The sequence below is a fragment of the Topomyia yanbarensis genome, chromosome 3 (genome assembly GCF_030247195.1).
Source record: "Topomyia yanbarensis strain Yona2022 chromosome 3, ASM3024719v1, whole genome shotgun sequence".
NCBI lineage: Eukaryota > Metazoa > Arthropoda > Insecta > Diptera > Culicidae > Topomyia > Topomyia yanbarensis.
This window is the reverse complement of record NC_080672.1, coordinates 303,172,347-303,189,196: the sequence shown is the minus strand read 5'-3', so window position 1 is coordinate 303,189,196 and position 16,850 is coordinate 303,172,347. Positions and strand designations below refer to the sequence as shown.

General features: G+C 37.6%; 1 protein-coding gene across 1 annotated transcript in view; it reads left to right on the top strand.

The window, feature by feature from the left end:
- Nucleotides 1-452: 452 nt before the first annotated feature.
- LOC131689152 (putative uncharacterized protein DDB_G0271606) overlaps nt 453-16,850 on the top strand; it is a 134,378-nt gene continuing 117,980 nt past the window's right edge. Inside the window, exon 1 of the mRNA XM_058974032.1 lies at nt 453-1,287. Coding sequence (XP_058830015.1) covers nt 1,270-1,287 — 18 coding nt within the window. The 5' untranslated portion in view covers nt 453-1,269. The remainder of the gene's footprint in view (nt 1,288-16,850) is intronic.

Below are 16,850 nucleotides of genomic sequence, written 5' to 3'. Positions count from 1 at the left end.
TTTTGTGAAGACATGCACCCTAATTTTATCTCCGAATTTTACTCTCATTTCGTTACACGCCTCTTCGAGCTTTTTCTCTCTCGCACGTGTCTGCTATTCCTATGAAAGCTTTCGCAGAGCGACTCTCCAAGCAGGCACCTGATGAGCACCGAAGCTTTCGAGAAGGCACCTCGATGCACTGACCAAACGCCGACACGGCACCTCGGAGACCTACACGGGCGCATGATGACGCAAGCACTACTGGCTGCCGGTTGAAAGTGAATGTGCGATGCGCGCTCTTCGGAGAATGAAAGTGAGAGTGCGATGCGCGAACCACGAGGTAACCTGGCGCGCGAAAGACTGAGCGCGAGAGTGGACCGCTTCTGGAGGAGTCTGCAAGGCCGTATGAAGTTTATTAAAATTTGTTTAACTAATGTGGCAGGAATTCAGTAGGCCTCAAACAGTCCGACAGGGTAGACGTTTTAGTGGAATTTGGGCGCGATCTGGTATTCTCACTCTGGAAGTGGACACTAGAGCCGAAGGGTTCTAATCGAGGAAGGCGTTCTTATTGGTGCACATCCATAGTGGTCTAGGTGCCATTATTTGCCGAAAGTTTCAAGCGCGCTCGGAAGCGGTTATAATTCGCAAGTGATATTTTGCAGTATTGTGGTAAAATATTTTTAATCTTGTGGGAAAGTTTTCCGTGAGCCATTTTGAAAGTGCCTCTCAACCTGTAACTGATTCGAGTGGAAGTAAGTGCCCTTTCGTGGCTTGGGAGTCAAGTCGAGCGTCACAAAGGAAACGAGATGAAGTGGCAAAGATAACCGAATCTGCCGAATGTGTTGTGCTTGGAGAGAAAGGCAACAAAGTAGCAAGTACCCAACTGTGTCCCAGCATTAAAGGTGATTAATCATTACAAATTGAAGCAAAGTAACAAGTTTGGTGTGTGAAAAATTGGTCCTCCAAGTAACCGACAATAGTGACACCGGCGGAAAGGAGTTTTATTCAAAACATGACTGATTAAGTCTGTTGGTGGTAAAAGTGAGGTGAGGTGAAAACTGGAGTGGCACACGGCCTACCGAATTGGAAAGATTGGCAAAAACCGAAAACAGGCCTTGGGAAGAAAGTTGCAATCTATCTGGTGAGCTGTGATATATTTAACTCGAGACGGGAGACTTTTCACACCGAAGCCGTCTCTGGTGGCGTACGTGAAGACGATAGAGTGAGGTGTTAATTCGCAACTTCCTGATTTCCAGCCAGACGGACGGACGCATTTGAACGGATAACAGGATGAAGCTGTTCATTGTGGTAAGTTTGCTGTGAGTGATTTGTTGTGTGGAATCATTAAGAGGAGAGTTCAAGTGATTTTTTTTGATACCAAAAATATACTTTTATGAATGGTAACACCTTTAGTACTTAAGACATAACAATTATAATATTGAAGTGTCGTTACACCTCGGTCACAAAGTTATTTCATAATACATGTAATATTTATTCTTTTTAAAGTAAAACATTTCACGCCAAGTACTTTAACTGTACAAATAGTACAATCTATGGACCACCACAAATAATACCACAGATTAATATAAGCACAGTAAAATCGGCTACTTCGTATACGGTCTTTTTCATATTCTTCGCATGTGTAGTCCATTGATACAAAATCAGTTTGTAAAAATGTTGTTTCAACGTTGACCAGTATTAATTGATTGGTTGGAGTTGTGGACATATTGCTATCTAAAGTAAACAATGTTGCTTCGATAGCATTATGCTGCAGTAGCCTTTTCAAAGACTTATTCCAACTGCAAATCGCTTGCAAAATCAATTATTGTTTGACGAATCTATAAAATATTTATTATATCTATGGACCACCACAAATAAAAAATGGCCTACTGGGCTAGAAAATGTCTCCAAAAATGATTTTTTTTATTATTTTTATTTATTACTTGTTCATATGTTATAAAATTTTTAAATTATATCTTCATTTCCTTCGCTCCAGGTAGAAGTTTCACACTTTGCCTTAGCGTGGTTATTAAAAAACCAAATTCGAAAGTGGCATTGTTTACATATTTTTGGCTAACCGATTTATCTCATATACGCATTTTAACCCATATTTGGATGAAAATTGTTAAAGTTACTTGAAAAAGATTAATTAGAATTTGTATTGAATTGAAACAGAGTTAAGAAAATGTAGGAATAATTAGAGTATAGCCGGAATGCCGGAAATGATGTTTACACTGAAATTTTTGTATGCGACTTTCATGCTGTATTTTTATGAAATGCGCTTTTTATGGGACCATGGTATTACCATCACTTGCAGTTAGCTGTTTGGATGGACTATGGAGTTTTTATACTCCGCGGATGTGTAACAAGGCCGTTGTTCTGGGAAAACAGTGTTGTGAGCTGTGTCCAAATAAATTCGTGCAGATAAAAATTATAATGTCGAATTTCCGTTATGCCCAGTGTTGCTGATGGTACGCGCAACCAAGTAGGTATGTGAAAATTCGTTCACACCTGCGGCAGCTGCTAACTGATCACAAAGCTGTCCAAAGTGTGCTCACTGATCATCATGAATAACATAGCGAAACGGATTGAAAAAGCTTCACAGTGTGTCACTAGATGTGCAAACTTCGAACGAACCATTAAGCTTGATCACTAAAGTGGGACATGGTTATATGAAAAAAATAAAATTAGGCTCCGATTAACTTTTTGGGTCTCATTTAGCTCCCAGAACAACTCTGCAAATTTTTAGCTCGATAGGTGAAACTATATTTTTGCGCCCGCGTTTTAACCCTTTCATGCCCAACTTTTTTCTAGTGCATGTAGGGTTTCAAAATTATTTTTCCTTGACAACGGTGGGGTCAAGAAACACGAAAAGCCTTTTTGCTTAAAGATAGGCTTCCCTCGCAGTGCTAGAAGCTGCTCATTTGTTACCTTCCAATGCTCAATACAATTTTCCTACAATATTTACAATAGTCCACTTGCGTGGAATACGTTGCCAAAGACAGTCTAAATTGATAAGTTTTATCAGTTTTCAATATTAATGCAACATAACGAAGATATATGAAAAATTCATTTTCCGTCGTGAAGGTAAACTATCCCTGGCACTGCTCCATCGGAATCCAATCAGACTAATTACAATAACTTCAGTTCAAGAGCTGGTGCTTATAAGTGTTAATACTCAAATGAAAGGTAACAGTCATATTTATTAGCCTTACTTGTTTTTGTGAGCAAATCTTACCTCAATCAAAAGTTATAGCTGTTTAAAAACGTTGTTGTTCACAAACAACATGGGCATGAATGGGTTAGAGTTTACATGGGATCCTATGGGAAAATTGTCTATTGCAAATTAATTCTTCCAAGAGTCGCCCGTTACCTCCTAAAAATAAATAGATGTCTGATTTTTATAGAAAAATTGTCAAGGAAACAAAGTCTAGAAGACTGCAAAACGATCTGATGCTTGTGGAAAAAGTTAAAAAGGTTGATGAAAATTTCACTTTTCATAGCATCACTGCTTCTGACGGTCTAATTATATACACAAATTTTAACTTTCTCTTATTATGTACAAAAGAAGAATTTATCCCTCAAAACCTTGCGAAGTGGCCAAATAGTGTACATAAATGATTTGGACACATTAAGAGAGGATTGAAATGAAATTGCGCATAATTGGACAACCAACAGTGGTGCTAGAAAAAATGAATATTTTATCAATCGTCAGAGCATCAATCGGTTTCTGCCTAATAACATTTTTCTCAAGCATCAGATCGTTTTGTGGTTTTCGAGACTTTGTTTCTTTGTTAAATTTCCTATAAAAGTCACATAACGATTTATTTTTAAGAAGTAATGGGCGACTCCTGGAGGAATTATTTTGTAAAAGTTTATTTTCCCATACAAAATCACATGTAAACTTTGAGCAGTGGGCGCAAAAATATAGTTTCACCGATCGAGTTAAGAATTTGCACAGTTGTTCTAGGACCCAAATGGTACCTAAAAAGTTGCTCGGAGCTGGAATCTAATTTTTGTCCCACCTTATTGATCACTCATGGCAACGTTTTGCCTTTCTCATATAAAGAAAGACTAATCAATCACACCAAAAATCAACTTTTCAACCGAGGCTCGGAGAACCGAGTGTCAAATACCATTCGATTCAGCTCGTCGAGATCGCCAAAATCTGTGTGTGTCAAATATGGTCACTTGATTTTCTCAGAGTTTCAAATGAACGATGTAACGCTCCCATAAGACGCTATTGAATTTTTAGTTGATCCGACTTCCGGTTCTGGAGTTATGGGTTGAAGAGTTCGTTCACACAGCAAATTCCCATATGAACTGGTAACCCTTTGATGTCTGAATGATGTAATGGGTTCAACATTACTTAGGTTTGCGGGTTTAGATCACTAATGACTAATCAATGTAGCTTTGACCACATTGGCCACCTATAACGGTTCTTGATGCCCCCAGGGAACTCGCCAAGTTGCTGAGCTAATGTCACCTATTTCCCAGCAAACTCTTGACCGATTTTTACAAGCTTAATTTAAAATGAAAGTAAATATTACTCTCATTGACTGCTTTCGAATTTTATGCAGTTCTGACATTTGGTTCTGGAGTTACAGAGTAGTTATTGCGGTCACGTAGGAATTTCTCACATAAACCTGGACAATCGTAATACCTCATAGGTTTAAAATCTATCGAAATAAACATCAAATTACTTTGATTTGCAGGCCTAGATCACTGATGGCTAAGCAAAGATTATTGGAATACATTGTCCACTATCGATAATTCCGGAAGTCCCGGGTTTCGGGCATATACCAGATCTAAAGCCACTTCGTTAATGACTGAACCAATTTTCATTAACCTCAACCTGGTCTCAAATGAAAGGTGTAACATGAAGTTCGGTGTTGAACCCTCCATCTACCCCTCCACCTTCTACCTCTCAACCTCCCCCTCCACTCTCTCACCCTCCACCCTTTCAGGGATTCTTCAATCAATTTTCATAAAATGTAACTTTTTGAACGTGAAAAATTCTTAGGAATACAACAAAAATAGATTCGTTAGTGGTAACATTCGGAAACATCCAATTTTTAGACATTAACTCTACACATCACATTTTTTTCATTAAATGTCCTAATACCTCAACTTCCCCTATTTTTGCAGGAATGAAACTATTCTCATGTGATCCCTAAGCGTATTTTACACTATAAGTAGTAAATTAAATAAGAATTTTGTTGTTAAATAGAGTTAATATGTGCGAATTTATGATAAAAATGTGAAATCGAGACTATATGTTAGATAATTTGATGTTTCTGAAGTTTACCGGTAACGAATCTATTTTTATTTTGTTCCTAAAGATTTTCCACGTTCAACAAGGTACAATTTATTAAAATTGAGTGAAGAATAATAGAGATATATGCACGAGAAAATGATAAAATTTAATACGAATGACAAAAGGCCCTATAACCCCAATTTTTCGCATTCGGACAAAAGTCAAAAAGGTTCCGTTCGATTTCTGAGTTGTTTTCACATTAGAAAAACTGTAAAATATGTATGATTTGCATCACGGACCAGAAAAATCATTAAAAATAGGAGATTTTGGGGCCAAAAAGTACCAGTACCCAACTTTTTCTTATTTTTCTAGGAACAGGAATCTTCATTCAAATACTAAGGTTATTTGCTTTAAAAAGAGGTATAAATTGTAATTTTCTGATTGCTACTTCAAAAGTTAGAGCATTTGATATAGTTTTCTTCCATATTTTCCCATAGCATCAATTTCAATAATTTCAAGCGAAGTGGGCGGGAGGCTAGAATTGTCCAAATGATGTGAAATTTTGCATCTGAGCTTACTTTGACATTGACAGTCTTTAAGAAATCAAAAAAAAAAATTACAATGCCCTATCGTGGACTTATATATGCATATCAAATGTAAAAAGAATGAAATAGATATTTCCACAAAGTTTTATTGAACGTATCCAGGCATTAAATTATAGTTTCGATAAATGAGAAAGGCACTTTCACCACTAGATGGATTAAAACAGGTTTTTATTAAAATATTTTTTATTGACGAAGTGCTACCTCAGTGATAAATTTTTGAAAACTCTATCGGCCCACCCCTAAGTCGATTCCTAGTCCCACTAGGAGTACTTGCTCCAAATTTGAAGCAAATCGGACAAGTATAGCTACCGAACCAACGTGTCTGAAGTTTGTATGGAATTTTTCTACAATTTACATGGAGAAACCCCACTAACTCGCATTTTGGCCACTAGATGGCATTGTATGCATCGTACTATCACTGTAAGTGAAAATAAGAAAGATAATTTAATTGTCTACAACTTTGTCGAAGACTGTTAGTGAATCCGGCTTTGTTAAAAGAAGTTATTAGACTTTTAACGAAGTGATGCCTGAGTCAGTTTTGCATGAAGCCTAGCAGTGCATGGTTGTGTATCAGTACTCGATTCCCACCAACTATACATTTTTGTTAGATAATGGCTAGATTTAGCTGAATAGTATGTTCAGAAGAAGTGTAGTACATAATACGAGCTATGTTTTGGTTGGAAAACTTTAATTCCACCTGTGACCGCATAGAGGGCGCCAACACTAACTTTTTATAGAAGTGAGACAGAATATCGAGATGTTCGGAAGAATTATTTAAAAATGCTTGTTCTACAACTTTGTGGAAGACACCTAATCTCTATCTCTTTCCGTTGAAAAGTTAGTGTTGGCGCCTTCTATGCGGTAAAATGTGGAACTAAAAATTTCTAACCAAAATATGACTCGTATTTTTTACTATAGATCTTCTGTACATACTATTGCCCTAAACCTAACCATTATTTCACAAAAATGTTTAGTTCGTGCGAATCAAGTACTGATACACAACCAAGCACTGCTACGCCCCATGCAAAACTGACTCAGACATAACTTCGTTAAAAGTTTAATAACTTCCTTTAACAAAGCCGGATTCACTAGCAGTCTTCGACAAAGTTGTAGGCAATTAAATTATCTTTCTTATTTTTACTTACAGTGATAATACGATGCATATAGTGCCACCTAGCGGCGAAAATGCGAGTTAGTGGGGTTTCTCCATGTAAATTGTCGAAAAATCGTATACAAACTTCAGACACGTTGGTCCGGTAGCTAGACTTGTCCGATTTGCTTCAAATTTGGAACAAGTACTCCTGGTGGGACTAGGAATCGACTCAGGGGTGGGCCGATAGGGGTAATTTTTTTTCCTGTCACTCTAATTGCTCACACTAGGAGCGTTGTTGACCCGGACTAGCTGGAATTGCACAGAAAATCAATAGATGTTAATGTCTGGGCGAAACAATCCATCATTCAATGTGCAACTCCTGGTAACATAAAGTTCTTTATTGATAAATACCGACACTGGCCAGGTCCGTACGTAAATCGAAGCAGGAAAGAGAAGGAATGTTAGTCCAACACTTTTTATTACTGCGCACTCCACAAGTGCCACAGGAGGAGTGAGATTGAAAGTAGGGATAGGTATATTCGATTAAAAATTGTACTGGAATTCGCGTGCGGTTCAAAATTTGCTTATTTGGTGCCTAACAATAAGTTTTAGGAACGTAATAATTTCGTATTGCGAGAAAATCATCCTTTAATCCGGGACCTCGGGATTATGGAACCTCTTCAGGTTCACTGCAAGCAGTACCTAAGTGACGATCAACCTGGCTTCCTACTATGCCTATCATCCTACATAGTAGAGAATATGGAATGTTGCGCTCAAACCAATATTATTTACACAGACCTATCTGTCTTATTTGACAAAGTTAAGCTTGACATAAGGGTCGCGAAAAAGGACAGATAAGGAATCAACGGCAGTTTTTTGCAGTTATTTCGATCCTTACAGATAGAGAAATAGTGATTCTCATTGGAGATTGTCAGGCACCCACATTTATTTCTAAGTCAGGAGTACCACAGGCAGTCACATGAGACCTTTGATGTTTCTGCTTTACCTCAACGACAGATGACAATGCAGACGATCTCAAGATGTTTCTTCTCATTCGATCTATTTGAAAATTGTAGATTGCTCCAACAACTGTTTGAAACCTTCGCTGATTGATGTAGCACATGTGTATGAATCCGAATAAGTGCTCGGTTATCTCATTCTAAAGAAAAAGACCTGGTTTGTTTAACCTTCCATCAACTGGATACAGAAATTGAACGCATTAGTCACGTCAAGGATCAAGAATTTGGCTTTGTGACGGATCAAGGATCTATATTTGCAACTTACGTTTAAACAGCACTTCTACTATACAGTTAGCTGGGATGCATCTCCAGGATTTCAAAAGTTTTAAGGATATTTATTGTCTAAAGTCACAGTACTGCCCTTTGTAGCGGTCAATCCAAACTATAATGACGGTGTTGAGAGAATTGTCGTGGCACGGAATCCACGACGCTTATTACGCTTTGCGCTTCGTAGACTACCGTAGAGAGATTCTATCTGTCTGCACTGTTACGAAAGCCAGTGTCAGCTGATTCATTAGGAATCCTTGTTTGTTCGAAAGAATACTGCAAAGGCTTTGTTCATTGCTGATTCTTTTGCGAAGTCATCTAGATTGCCCAGCTATCTTGGAACAGATTAATATAAATGTTGCACCTCGAATAACGCGTAACGAACTTATGCTCCGATTGCCATTTCGGTGCACTAATTATAGTATGCATGGAGCCAATACTGGCCTACAAAGGATTTTCGACTGGATCGCTTCAGGTTTCATCTTTAATTTGTCTCGCCAAACTTTGCGTCTACGATTTTCCAGAAGTCGAGTAATTAGAAAGTAGAATGCAATTCTCATAACTGCTCGCTACTGCACTTTCCGAGCAACCCAAGGTCATTCGGAAAATCAAGGTTTATCCCAACATCTCTGATAATTATTTGACGAAAAATACTGAATATTAACCACTGCACTGTTGGCGAAGATGAATCTGAAAAGACTCCAATTGTTATCGAGAAAATAAACAACTCAATCGAAGCCCCAAATAGCGGTCAAAATCCGAGAATGTATGCTGTACCACCAGATGCTGATGAATCTTAATGGATGGTTCTTGAACTACATAGAACCATAAGCCAAAACCGATGTTACACATATCGTGGAGTTCAAATACTACAAGGCTCCTGATCTCGGGATCTTTCCTGGCAGAATAAAGTTTGTCTTCACAAAAAAGAATTATGGTTTGGCAAGGGATCTGTTCCTGTGACAGGGAAACCAGCGTTTTTGTGGCGGATAAGGCTACGAATTTGGAAATGTTAAGAATGGGGTGCCATAACAAACAGATTTCACCCTTAATTAAGTCCCATGATGGTCCAGTTACGTTTTGGCCCGATCTAGCCAGTGGTTGTTGAGGCAAAAATGTGCGCCAATGATTTAACGACAATGAAGTATAGCTCATCCTAAAAAGAAGCGTATCCTCCAAATTGTTTCCAGTTTTGTCCAATAGATAAGCAATGGGCAATAATAAAGATAAGGGCAAAAATCACCAGTGTTACATTGGTTGGATTAAGAATTAGTGTAATCAGCTAGCCAAGACTGTGACTTGAGAGGTCGTGCGCCGGCTAATAAGCGGCAAAAATAGAAAAGAGCGAGTAATCTTAGAAATAATGATGAATGTTTTGTTTCTGTTATTTTCATGATAAATATGTTACTACCCTTGTTTCATATTCCTTTTATCGTTTTCAAAAAAGGTACACGCATTGAAAGGCCTCATAAATTCACAAAAGTAATAATTCGAGTAAAATAATCAGAATTTTTTTTTTTGGCGTAGGACTACGTCTTTGTTTTCGATATGGGGGTGCACTCTGCAAATTCTACAAAAATGGTATGTAACGAAAAGTGGTCCAATTTTAAACGCATATAATTCAGCCATCTCACGATAAATTTTCAATTTTTTTGCACAAATCGCCCCGAAATACTTCTAAGAATAGATTCCAATAGATAAACCCAAAGATTTTTGATATCATAGCATTAAAAAAAGTTAAAGGGTTGTGTACAGGACACGACCACGGTGACATTAAAAATGTAGCTTTTTTCAAGAGCGTGCAAATGAATTTTATCTATCACACATATCGACTCACGTTCTTGTACACTCGCCTGTTTTCATATGTTACAATTTGCTATATACCCTCCCCATCAAAACATAATTTATTGAAGGTCTTTTAACGGTAATCTATTAATTAATCAAGTATCTCACTAGGTGATTGGCATTATTTGGCTGATCCATCTAAATAAAATAGGCTGGTCTGTCCAGAAAATATATTCAAAAGAAAAGTTCCATATTGAGAGCTGTGATGAGGAAGCCCACGCCCGCCAACGGAAATATACAGATTCTCCATGAAATATGAAATTTCATTTTCCATTTAAATTTTCAATAATGTACTAATGAACTTAAGTAAACAATCTTAAGTTTAAGTATTTCTTGATCGATTAGTGGTGGAAAAAATGAAATTATTTGATAAATTACATTGTTATGCAACGTTCGCACTACCAGTTAAAACGGGTTTTTATGCTATCTTGGTGACATTTTTCTTGTTGCTAATTATTAAAACGTGTTATAACTCTGTAGTGTAAACATTGTATTATTAAACCAATTCTGCAGCGTTTTATGTTATATAGGTGTTTTATGTGGTAATAGGACTGACAAAATTATATCTTCAGTAAAGCGGTTTGTTTCATAATTTAAAACAGATTTATTTTAAAATTTAAATTAGTATCCCCAACCGTTCTATTTGTTGTATACTTTAAAACGCAATTAGAACTGTGTTTTAAATACATAGGGTAGGACAGATATTCTGACTGGATAAACTGGGAAAACAATTTTAAGTCCAGTAACGCTTAAGACATGGCTTGAATTTGAATCGAAAAAGAACACCCGCTTCAACTGCTGCTGGGACGGTAAGTTCTGTTTTAAAATTTTCCGTTGTGTGCAGTACGAAACAAAAGTGTTTGAAATTAGAAAACAAAAAGTTCTGCTGGGAATGTGATTGTTTCCGATGCAATTACACTCAGATTTTTCACGCAGGGGATACAGGCCATGTAAATGAAAACCGCGTAAATTAAAAAAAAACGCGTTAATGAAAACCGCGTAAATTTCAAAATCCGCGTAAAAAAACCTGAATGTACTCTCCTATATAAAATACTACGCTGCTGAACAGTGCAATAACTACAGAAGCACGTTGTCAGATGCCTTACTGATAAAAAACATATAACCGAAATATGAAACATGAAAACCAATAGGCTCTTTACCCTACGCAGCTACAAAGCGCCGTAAACATGGTTTAACAAGTTACAACGCACACGCATGCATAAAAATAAATATATTTTTTTCAAACGCAACACTCTTAAGCAGCACACACCGTATTGAATTAAATCCAAACCACCCCGCCCACCCACTTTGCAAATCATTCTGTGACACCGTGCTGGTACCCGAAAAATCCGCACACGGCCACCGCTGCCGAAATGCATAGCGTCTACCACTTATTGTAGTGCCCAGCCACTGCAGCCATGATCTTACCCGTTCGACATAAGAACAAAAACTGATTCAAACGGGTACGCGTCACCTCTATTTATAAACTAACCGTATATGGTTTAGTCACTTAGGTGCGAGTGTGTGCAAATGCCAACGTTACCGAAAATCGATAGCACTTATTGCATCGCCCGGAGACGATGTTACCCGTATGGGAGAAGAGCAACAACTGATTTAAACGGACATGCGTTGCTTCTATTTATGACTTTTCGTGTTTCATTGAGCAACTAAGCTGCCCTCTCTTGACGGCTGTGTCTGAGAAATCTGCCTCACGAATGGTAATTTTCTCGTTTTTCGTGATCTTTTTAATTTTACCAATTTCCAAAAGTCTACTTTTATTGGGGAGATATTAAATTATTACCAATATTTAAGTTAGGTGTTTCTGAATCGGTTGGTGTATGAATGATTAAAATCCATCTAGTAATATCGCAGTTATAAGCATGCAAACCTTACATAGTTTCGTTACATGGGAGATAGTTTAGATTTTAGAATGACACCTAGCCCCAGATAGTGGAGTAAGACATTTTTAATGTCAAAATTAAATAATATACAACCTTGTCAAAATATCGCGCATTAACACACAGAAGATAGCGCTTCCCAAGCCCTGTACGACGGATTGGTATACCTAGCGCGCAACGCTTCTATGAATGACGTCATCATCGACTATTTAAAGAACGGACTTGGCCAGACACGCTCAGTTCCCTGTTGAACGGCTGGCAAAGCAGATCACTGCGCTGTGTTTTTCACAGCCAGTGTAGCTGAGCTGGAAGTCCGTTACACTGGCTGTGGAGGGACGCTGCCCTGTGTCGTCCAACAGGCGACCGCTCCAACTGCTTCCTAAATGCCGCTGTAATGTTGCTAGTAAATTTTTGGTTTAACTAGCACATGTATTTGCTATTTGCGCTTGAAATTAAGTAATGTAGTGGTAGTAATAAGCTTCCCATTTTGGTTTAAACGCAAGGACAGTTTTTAAAACAGGATTTGATTAATTAGTTTAGCTCATCTAAGCAATTTTAAGCAATTTTTTTCTGTGATTTAAAAGGAATTTTACGAAACTTGGTGAATTTGGCCCCACTTGCAACTGGTATAATCAACCTGCACAAAGTGTTGCATAACGCAGGGCTGTTTTTTGGAACAAAATTATGTGTTATCATTCAGCCCTTCGCTATGCAAAATCACGATATTATGACAGATGGGCTAAGCGTGGCCGTTCCTTTCAATCGGGAAAGGCCGCGTAGAATTTTGGTGAAATGCGCTAATAGTGGTGGTACTAGTTGTCTCTTTCGTTCTACCCATCATCATCAGCGTTGACTCATTTTGCATTGTACGCTTGGGTTCAATGTTTGGCGTCAATGTGTTGGTAGGTAGGGGAACTGGCGGTAAAATGAACACGTTAAGCAAAGTCATTATTTTCTAACTAATAAGTGAATGAGATATTACAATCACCTTATGTTTCTTGTTAGACATGTTTTGTACATATCTGGTAAAAATACTTCGTCATAAACACATTTTTTCAAACATGATTCTTGATTTCTAAACATGTCCAAAAATGAGACATGTTTATAGCGAGTGGGTAAAATGAACATGTGGCGGTGTTAAAATGAACAGCTTCTGGTGACCTGCAAAATGTCCTGTATGTATGCAATGCGCAGCGTTGGAAAGCATTTTCCGATCAATGCTAATATCCCAACAAATCATGAGCTTTGCATACACACAGGTCATTTTGCACGTAATATTAACCATTTTACAATCCTGTGACATCGAAACACATCTACAAACTTGGGGTTATCCATGGGTGTTTGAACTTTTAGGATCTGTTTGAGAGCAACTAGATAGCTTGTTCTACACATGAGATATGATTATATTGTCTAAAATTTGATTTTTCTTCACCGGTCCTGTTTTTTCCCACACACTAAGTACTAAGAAAATAAATATTTTACATTAAGTAGTATAGTCCTACGTCTACAGTTCGTGCAACCCCATAGGGCTGCCCCTTGTAGTTTTTTTTTTCAATTTGATCATGATGCTGGCAGAAATAGTTTTCTGTTTGATGTCACAAGGCAAATTTTCTGTTTTCGATTTTGAACTTTTGACTATTAAAACGACTGAAACCAAAATGACCATGCGTTTCAATTTAATATCCAATTTGATTTCAAAATGAAAGGTCGAGATCTGATGTCATAGCAGAAACGTGATCAATGAAAGTCTTGAAAAATGAATGTTTCTCGAGGAAAATAATCTTCGTTAGGACTTTGAATAATTCACTTCCGGTTTTAGGGACTCCAAACTTCTGGTAGTTGCCATTTTTAATCGCCTTCCATTTTTTTTTCATTTTGGTTTCGGGGAGTAGTGGGTGGCGGACCCGATGGGCCTTATAGATGGCTACGTCCTTGCTTGCTCTACTCAACGTAGGCGTGTTAAGTCAATATTTTAAGGTTGGACAGAGAATGGGCTAAAATCGAAAAAGAAAAAAGCAGTTTTTTTCCACACCGTGTGTTAGATCTTCATAAAAATCAATCAGCTAATGTAAAATGTTGTTTCAGTACTGCTGATAGATTTTCATGTAGATCTAACACACAGTGTGGAAAAACTGCTTTTTTCGTTTTCGATTTTTGCCCATTTTCTGTCCATCCTTAACAATAATGTCTAAGAGAAATGTATAACGAAACTTACGGATGATCTGATCTTTTGTACAACTGCACAACTGCAATCAATCTTGTAAGGGATGTAAACGTTAATTACCCGTGATATATTGCTTGTAATTATAATGAAAATTTTCTGTTCTAGATGAATGCTACAGATAAACCAAGATCAATGTATTGCATTTTTTTATTTAATGAGCTTCTACGGGGTTTCCCAGATAAACAAGAGCTTCCTGGAATCCATTCAAATCTTGAGTGACCTAACAACAGTCAAATAAAGTGATTTGATATCCTAGTGCCGAAAGAAGGAAAACGTGCAGCACCCACTCGGCGATCACTTAAATTACATAAAATGCTCATACCAAAGCTTATAAACCACATAAAATGGTTGAGGTAATATTTAATCTGAAGGAATGCGAATTTCTCCGATATATGGCGTGCCCAATTTTGCCAAACGATTGCAAACCAAATCACCCGGCTATGATATAATCAGGGAAATATGGCCTGCAGTTAAACTAATTTGTTAACCCTAATTAGCTCCGGAGGAAAGTCCTCGGTTCCGTGACAGGTCGGTTGGCCGGTTGCTTACCGGATTTGCTATAACACACGTACGTTCAATCATCCCCGTTGAGCACCGCGCGACCGGATGGCGAAAGACAATCGAACGCAAATAATATTAGAAAAGCGACCTGGCGTGTCGTCCGTTTGCTGCCTCGATTTCACCTGCAGGGCATCCTCTTATTCGTATTATGTTTGCCACTTCACGCTTACTCATATTTCCATTCCCCCCAGAGGCACACCGAAGGTAGACTCTCGGTTCGATTACCAGCCCGTGTGGGTCGTCGAGTGGGAGACAAAGATCGCTGATGGAATCGAGATCTGTCTGCTATGAGACGCAACCTGACGAAAGGTCTACCTCCTGCCGATGTGTTGTGACCACATCACCTAGCCGCAGCGACCGCAGTGAGATCGCCGGAACAAAAAGTCACAGCAGAGTGCGTGTCGCCTGCTTCTGATGTGAACCGAATATTAGAGAGAAACTTGACAACGGTTTGGTCAGTGCGGGGTGCGGCCCTCCCCATCGGAATCTCCAATTTAAATATTTGCCTAACGAATTGATGAGGTTGCCGATAAACACATTAATATTTCTGGCGGTTTCACTTTCCATAAACTGAGAGGTTGTATGCGCAACCCGAAGCGAAGTGGTGAAAGATGGCCCCGGGTCATAGTTTGAAGCATGTTACGTCTCGGTTTAAAGATCAAAAGTTTAACACAAATGCCTGTACATACCGGACTATGGCGAATTTAACGACCGTTTGAAATTAGCTGTGAATTCGTTTTTCTTTTCATTTTGGTTGCCCAAAAAAAGAATTCAAATTAAAATGTACATAATTGTCATCTGTTGTGGGAAAAAAGCCCTGCATGTAAACTTCAACGGTTTATTTGTTTATTTGTTGTATCTTCACCAACAGACCTGGCCCTAATGCACTATGGTCCCAAAGCCGTATTTAGGAAGACAACACTATTTGCGCCAAAACCGGTAATTCGGCAAGTTTTCTTAGTACTTTTTAGCCGATATTTTCATATTGGTTAAATTAGGGTGTTCAAAGTATCTACTTTTTAGATATGCTAAATTTAGCTACATAACGTTCTGCAAAGCTATGAAACAATTAAATTTAAGCAACTTTGCTGAATAACCTATATTATTATCTCTAATGGTTCATATATTATGATTTTTAAATTATTTAAGGCATGGTGGTTCTTGAAAATTTGGTTTTCTTTTAATATCTTTTTATGTGTCAATTTATTACAAATGCTTGGTTCTAGATATTTTCAAAATTTGCATATTTTTGCTGTAGCAATGACACAGTTTCACAGTTACAAGCGATTTAAAAAAAATGTTTTCTTCAAAGCTATATATCTTCGAAGATTGCAAATAGATTTTCAATCTGCTAGTTTTCAGCGAAAAAACTGAGAGAGCATTGTTTCTTCAAAAAAATAATTAGTTTTTATATTGTATATTTTTCAACAAAAATCGTTCATAACTTTTTCAATAGACGAGATAATAACTTTATTGCTTGAGAAAAAATAAGCATCATATAAAGTTCTAAAAGTGCCGCGAACAAAGTATTCACGATAAATCAATGTATGAAATAACAAATGCAAAATAATGATTTTTAGGGGTCACGTACCCATCGTTCAACCTCAACTTGTTCAACAATTTGTTCAACTTGTTCAATTTGTTCAACAAAGTTGCTTCAATTTCTCGTTTGTTTCATAACTTTGTAGAACATAATGTAGTTAAATTTTTCATATCTGAAAAGTTGATACTTTGAACACCCTAACCACCCTAACTTAACGAACATGAAAAGAATGGTTAAAGAGTATTAAGAAAGTTTACTGAATACACCATACACACTAAGCCAGCCAAAAGCGTTCAGAAGTTTTTTTCGACGACTTGCACAGTAAAGTGATATTTTTACGAAGCTGTCTGCAAATTGTTTGAAAAATTGCGGAAAAGTTTTCATTTTTTAGCGATTTTCAGTAATTTTTACAATAATTTGCTGAAACCCGCAATACTTTCCACTGAATTTATCAGCTCTGCCATTTTTTTTTGGTGCATAAACATTATCCAGTAAAATTTCGACAGATTTTTCGGCAACATTACCGAACCTCATCGAAAATTTACAGTACAGGTACAGC